This window comes from Macadamia integrifolia, chromosome 12 (assembly GCF_013358625.1).
Source record: "Macadamia integrifolia cultivar HAES 741 chromosome 12, SCU_Mint_v3, whole genome shotgun sequence".
NCBI lineage: Eukaryota > Viridiplantae > Streptophyta > Magnoliopsida > Proteales > Proteaceae > Macadamia > Macadamia integrifolia.
This window is the reverse complement of record NC_056568.1, coordinates 27,855,041-27,862,504: the sequence shown is the minus strand read 5'-3', so window position 1 is coordinate 27,862,504 and position 7,464 is coordinate 27,855,041. Positions and strand designations below refer to the sequence as shown.

General features: G+C 38.7%; 1 protein-coding gene across 1 annotated transcript in view; it reads left to right on the top strand.

The window, feature by feature from the left end:
- Nucleotides 1-696: 696 nt before the first annotated feature.
- The window catches only part of LOC122057911, a 39,107-nt gene continuing 32,339 nt past the window's right edge, over nucleotides 697-7,464 (top strand). The window contains exon 1 of the mRNA XM_042620282.1: nucleotides 697-934. Coding sequence (XP_042476216.1) covers nucleotides 815-934 — 120 coding nt within the window. The 5' untranslated portion in view covers nucleotides 697-814. The remainder of the gene's footprint in view (nucleotides 935-7,464) is intronic.

Here is a 7,464-nt window from a genome sequence, read left to right as displayed (position 1 = left end):
GGTAGTAATTGCACCCCTAAAAAAATGGATAGCAAGTTGAATTAGAGTTCATCTTTGGAAGAGGAAGAAGATGGGTGATGAACTCCTTTGTTGTTGCGGGTCCGTTGGTATCCCAATCGATCTTGCAAGGCCGAGCATCCATTTGCAAGGCTCAGGCTCTAGAGAGAGAGAGAGAGAGAGAGAGAGAGAGAGAGAGAGAGCTCTCACTGTGACATCTGGTAGTCAAGAGAAGAAAAGAAAAGAAAAGAAAAGAAAAAAAACTAGAAAAGAGAAGAAAAGAAAAGAATAGAAATGAAATGAAATGGGAAGAAAATAAAAAAAAATTATATTTGTTTGGCTACTAATTGAAGAAAAGAAAAGATAAAATTTTCAATTTTCTTGTGCGTTAGGCAAGATTTTTTTTTTGTTGAGAATACAGAAAAACTTCACCATTTTCACGCTGAATTTTAAAATTCATAGAAAGAACTTCCTCTTAGTTAAGGACATTAGTTAAGGACATACTAAACAAAATGAGAATTTCTTAAACTAATGTTTTTTTTTTTTTTTATCAAACATAGCCTCAGTTGACAGTCTGAGTGAAAATTATGAATGATTAAGATTATAATGTAAAATATATCTACGGTTGAGATTAAATGTGGTGTTCGCAAGTTCGCAACGGCCTACCACTCGCCGAAAATACATAGAGGAGTTACATGGCCAATTGAAGAATTTTGAGAGAAGCCGGCTCTGGTTTCTTTGCTCTGCGAGCAGTGGTTAGTCCTCTTCGCTTTTGTAAAGAGCTTATCGAGTTCCCTAAAATTATCTCCATCACAAAATGAGGAACGCCATCGTGAAGCGTTTCGTTCAAGGTGCTTTTGGTTCATCATCAAGGTTGAGATCGAGATCCGCCATTGCAACTGCAACTACTTCACCGATTGCCCTCTCGTCCAGACAAGTGAGTTCTATCCCTTCCCACAACAATATATCTCCAGAATTTCGTTTGGTTTTCAACGTTTTATTGCCTTAGTTCGATTAGTCTTCTGTCTGCAAACGGTCCAATGATCTTGTAGTAGCAGATTTTGAGATATTGGGTTTGCTTTCCACAAATATATTTCTGATTGTACCTCATCGATTTGGGTTCCGCAATTATTCCTGTCTGCAATTTAATATGTCTTTTCCCCTCCCATGGTAATCGCGCTTTAGGCCTTACGAGATATATGGGAACTTAAAGCTATTTACTTTTGAGTTATCTAAAATTGTATCAATCTCTAACGTATTAATGCACCATTGACATAACTTATTTTAGACGGATGTAGCAATGGTCAGTATTGGGTGAGTTGGTCTAGATTCATTGTAGTTCCACTGTTGACTGACCACATGCTAAAACTCGGTCTCTACTTCAAGGGTTTATACCACGGAAGATTTTTTTTTTTTTTTAATCACCCCCAACTTTCTCTAAAGATATTGCTGCATGGGGGGGCATGAACAGGGTAGTTAGTGTGCTTTATCGTGCATAAAATCCCCTCAAAGGGATTTCAGATGAGTCTTTGCGAGGCATGGAAGAACTTTGCAATTCGGGAGAAGGTATGACTGGTGGACCTTCGATGATTGTGCATTGGATAGTTCCATGCACTAGTGTTTTGAAACTATTGTGGTTCGATGAGACTGTAATTGTGCAATAATACTGCCGTTAGTTTTAGCAGTCCAATTAAATGGAGGGAGTCCTTTGTATGAGTTGCAGTCCTTTGTATCATGCCATTAAGACTTGCAAATACTGACTAGTAGTAGCGAGACTTGGTGGGAAATTGAGTTGTTTTGCTGCTTTTCTTTGTAAGGTTCATACAATCTTGTTCTAACAGAATGTGTTCTTGCAATGGGGGCTTGTCAATACCAATCATCAGCTGTGGGATTTACTGGGGAATTTAGCAGGTTTGCAGCATTAAATAAGTTTATTTCCATCAGGGGACTGCATTCTTTTTCATTTATACATCATAGATACTTCCTACAAAATGACAGAAGAAAAGAAAGACCACATGGATTTTGCTAATGTTTCTGCTTTCAAATACTTGTTGATAAGTACCTCTCCCCCAACCCCTGTAAATCACTAGGATGTGATATTGAAGTTCAATCATGACAGTTTTGAATGCTGCCTTTGAGATAAGACCCACATGCTTTCCATCAAAAGTTATTTCAGTCAATTAAGAGCTCCTTTGTCAAAGTGCAAATCATTTTTTCTAGAATTTTAAGACTTTTGGTAGGAAATGGGGATGAGGCGAGACTTTGAGGACAATGAATGGAGTGGTTTGCATAAACTATTTGATCTTGGTCTGCTTCTCGCAGACTTGCCTGGTCAAAAGTCTTCACATGAACTTTTGAGAGAAAGAATAATGAAGGGTTGAATCGAATATTTCCCATTACCCTCTAGAAGCCTGATATTTTGCAGCCAGCTGGAAGGCAAACTATCTCTCCTTGTTTGGCTGATTCTGAGAATCAAAAAGAAAAATTCAAACCATGGTCCTAGATGCAGTCCTTTGTTTCCATTTATTCAGGATAAGTAGGCTCTTCTAAGAGTTGAAGCTTTCACTTGGATGATGGTGTTGGGTAAGATACTCACTTGAGTACTCATTGTGTGCATATTTAGTGAATGCATTATGTCAACATGCCAAAGTAAAGGTACCTGCCACCTCATTCCTTCATTTGAGAACTTACATCTTCTTTAGTGGCTACAAATGTTCTCTTCTTGGTAGTGTCACTCGTTTTTTAGTGAATGGACTGAAATTGAGGATCATATGGTCCATTATGCTTTCTCTAGTATATTGGGGAATGTAAAGAATGCAAAGTGTTGGATGGAGTAATGACTTGTGTCTAACATGACACCAACCCTCTTTATCTATAATAACAGAGAGAAAATCTAGATTATTACGTAGACCATTAAATCCCTAAAGGACCTAATGAACTATTTGGAATCTAACAACTTCCCTAAAATCCATTATTACAACACTCCCCCTCAAGCTGGTGCATTAATATCACATATGCCCAACATGCAGATAATAGGATGAAACATTTTACTACTAGGAGCTTTAGTAAATACATCAGTTAGTTGTTCACTTTTGGGAACAAAGGGGGCAATGATGAGGCCCATATCTAGATTTTCTTTGATGAAGTGTTGATTGTTCTCTATGTGCTTGGTTCGATCGTGTTGGATGGGGTTGTGAGTAATGCTGATGGTAGATTTGCTGTCACAATAGAGCTTCATAGGAAGGGTAGTAGGGACAACCAAATTTGTGAGAAGTCTATGAAGCCATTGGAGCTCAAAAATGCCATGAGCCATGGCACGAAACACTGCTTCAACACTTGATTGGGCAACAATGGCTTGTTTCTTGCTTTGCCATGGAACAAGGTTACCACCAACAAAGGTGTAATAGCTAGTAGTAGACGTACATCATTAGGAGAACTTGCCCAATCAACATTTGTGAAGGCCTCCACCCTAAGATGATCATGAGGAGGAAAGAGGATGCTATATTCTGGGGCAGATTTTAAGTAACGGAGGATGTGTAACACAACTTCCATATGTGTCGAGTGAGGATCATGTATGTACTGACTAACTAGGCTGACGACAAATGCTATGTCAGGGCGAGTATAGAAAGATAGATCAAGTGCCCCACTAATCTTTGATATCTCCCTTTGTTTACTGAATCACCTTCCTTGCTACTTAGGTGACCATTAGCTTCAATAAGAGTATCTGCTGGCTTGCACCTTAACATATTTATCTTAGATAGAAGATCAAGCACATACTTCTGCTTAGATAAGTAGATTTCACTTCAATGCTAAGGAAGTAACGAAATTGTCCTAGATCTTTAATCTCGAATTCCTCACCCAAGTATCTTTTGAGATGAGAAATCTCTGCCAAATCATTACCAGTAACAACAATATCATCTACATAGACGATAAAGATAACAATCTTCCCATCAGATTTCTTAATGAATAGAGTATGGTCGGCATTGCTTTGAGAGTGGCCCTATCAATCATAGCCTTGTGAAAACACTCGAACCAAGCATGAGGGGATTTCTTCAGCCCATATAATTCATGCTTCAATTTGCACACCTTTGGGTTTTAGAGCAAATAAACCGAAAAGGATGTCTATATACACTTCTTCAAATTCCCTATAAAGGAAGACATTTTTCACATCTAGTTGTTGAAGATCCCAATCAAAGTTAGTAGCACAAGATAACACGAATTGTGTTCATTTTAGCAACTGGAGAAAATGTCTTCTCATAGTCAATCCCATAAGTCTGAGTGAAGCCCTTGGCGGCAAGTCTTACCTTGTAATGATCCACCGTACCATCAACCTTCTGCTTCATTATGAAGACCCACTTACAACCAAGTCTTCTTTTATGAGGGAAGACACACTAGATCCCACGTGTCATTCTTCTTTGGAGCCTGCTTCTCCTCAACTATAGCTGCCCTGCCATTGTGAGTTTGTACTCGCTTTGTGCCAAATATTTAGAATAAACATAGAGGATAGATAAGACACAAAACTATAGTAGGATAGAGAAACTGAGTCATAAGAAACAATTTTAGCATTGGGATATAAAGTGCAAGACCTAGTGCCTTTATGAATAACAATAAAAAGATCAACACTACCAATTGAAACATCAACAGAAGGGGAAAGAGAATTACCTTGGTCCAAGGGTAGTTTGGGGACAAGATCAGGCTTGAAAGGAGATGACTATCGTGATAGGGTAGGAATTGGATGTTTAGTGGTTTAAGCTTGCTGTCTGCGACTATAAACACGTATCTTGGCTAAGCCATATTAGGAGTGTCAATCTCCCCTTGAAATGGGACACCGAAAGGGAAAGAAAGTTAGAGGTGGTATATCTTCCATAATGGAAGGAGACTCCCCCTAAAGAGGTGTTGTAATGTAATAAGATGTAGATTTGTGAAAGATCACATCTATAGTCACAAACAATACTAAGTGGGAGGATGAAAACACCAATAGCCTTCTTTTGAAGTAGGAACATACAGTAAAAAAATACACCGGAGACCATGAGGATCAAACTTTCTGTGAGGATGATGATCTTGAGCATAGCAGACAATACTGAATTACCTTGGGAGGAACAAAATAAGCAGCTGAGCCCTGGAGAAGATCCAGAGGGGAGCGGAAGGTGAGATCCCTAGAAGGCATTCAGTTGATCAGAAAAGCGATAGTGAGAACTGCGCCACTCTAGCATTGGGGAGGAATATTCATATCAAACATAAGAGAGTGCTACCTCACGAAGATGGCAATTCTTCCCTTTAACAACACCAAACACCATTCTGGGTTGGAGAATCAACACAACTGGTCTTATGGATCATCTTGTGAGAAGAAAGATAAGCCTAATAGGACCCTTTGAAGTATTCACGACTATTGTCACTTCGAAGGATCTTAATGTTAGCACCGAATTGAGTATGAGCCATTTGGTGAAACTGTTGAAAGCAATGAAAGGTCTCACCCTTGGTGCGCATTATATAAACCCAAGTGGTTTGAGAATGACAATCAATAAAAGAGACAAACAACCGATAACCATTAACAAACACATGGTGGGATAGACCCCAAATATCAGAATGTATCAATGAAAAAGGAGTGATACTTTTATTTCCCTAGATACAGTAGGTGATCCGAGTTCGTTTGGCTAATACACATGCCTCTCAAAAAATTGACTCAAATTACAATGCCTGAAAGAAGGAAAAAAACCTAGCTAAAGTTCCTAAAGGAGGATGTCCCAACTGATGATGCCACTATAATAACTCAGAGATGGGAGGTGACGTCGTGGATGTCTGAAGAACCTAACTAGTTGGAGTAGCACCGAGTTATCGTCAAGCAGATATAGATCAATACGCACCTTACTAAAGCCAATTGTTGCCCCTATCACCAGATCTTGAAAAACGCAATGAGACGAAAAAGATGTGACTTTGCAATTAAGACTGGAAGTAAGACTACTAATGGATAATAGGTTAGTAGGGAAAGATGGAAATGCAATACAGTATAAAGGGATAAAGAAGGAGAACAACTAACGGAACCCTTTCCCAAAATAGTGGAATATGTCCCATTAGCCAATTTGACCTTACCATGACCTAGGCAAGTAGTGTATTGAGAGAAAAAGGACAAGCAACTGGTCATATGATTTGTTGCCTCAGAGTTTATAAGCCATGGGGTAGAATTGATAGATATAGTATGGCCATAGAAAGAGGTACTTGACCTAGAAGGGGTGGAATGAGCAGAGCTCGTAATAACAGATGTAGGGGAATCCGGATGTGTCAAGAGGCATCGGTGAGACCACTGAGTTGCTAAGGTTAGAGTTAAGAGTCTGGGACCTCAGTATGGTGGGCTTGACTGGGAGTGCCGCCACGACCCTTCCCTCGTCCTTCGCCAGATGTATCAGCAGGATGACCATTGAGCTTCTAGCAGTGCTCCTTGGTGTGAAGCTCCTTGCCATAGTAATCACACTTCACTGGAACTCTGGTAGAGGTGCCACTAGATTGTGGGGCTACGCTGAGGGACTGAGTGTCAGAAGCAAGTGCAAATTTCTTTGTGGGAGCGGCAATATACTGTGGGAGCATAGTGGTATAACAATTATCCTCAAGGTAGATTACAACATAACCTTGATCCAAGATAGGAACAGTACGACTCAGGAACCTGGGATCGCAACCTATCAAACTCCTCATTCAGCCCTGCCAAGAAGTCATAGACATGGTCTTGTCCTCTCATTTTTGAAATCCAACGACATTAGTAGGTTTGGAGGGAGTATACTCATAGAAGTCCATCTCATTCCACAATGTGCATAGCTCATAGTAGTATTATGACAGTGTGAGCCATCTCTGCCATAGTTTTTAAGGCGTCGCTAGGGCTTAGGCAGCTGTTGCCTTATTACACTGCATGTTGCCTTATGTTTTAGCACCTATTTATGCCAAATATCATTTTCATTTACTTAAGATATAATTCGTAAATAAGCAAATACCCTCTATCTGAATCCAATAAAAATAGTTTAAAAATTAAATTCCAAAAGGATAAAAAGTCAACCTCCCAATCCAAAAACAGAAATTAGGTTTTTTGATGTAGGGGTATTTTCAAATTTCAAATGCTGAGGTTTTTTTCAATTATGAAAATTTTATAAATCTTATTATGGTAAAACATTACTAAAAACCAAAAGTCCAGTAAAATAATCTTTTGTTTTGATGTCCATAAAATTATTATATTTAGACGATTTCAACAACATTCATGCACTTTAAAATAAGTTTGATCGGAACATAACTTTATCATTACAACTCAGATTTAAGTAATTTTAGACTTGTTGGAAAGCTAGTTTCTATTATACCTAATACAAAAAGTCTCATGTAAAAATAAAATCTAGTCAAACTTATTATAGAACAAGAGCATTTCTCTAAATGTAGATTTTTGATGATTTGATGTGGCTTAATGTTGATTTTTAATGACTCGATATGGCT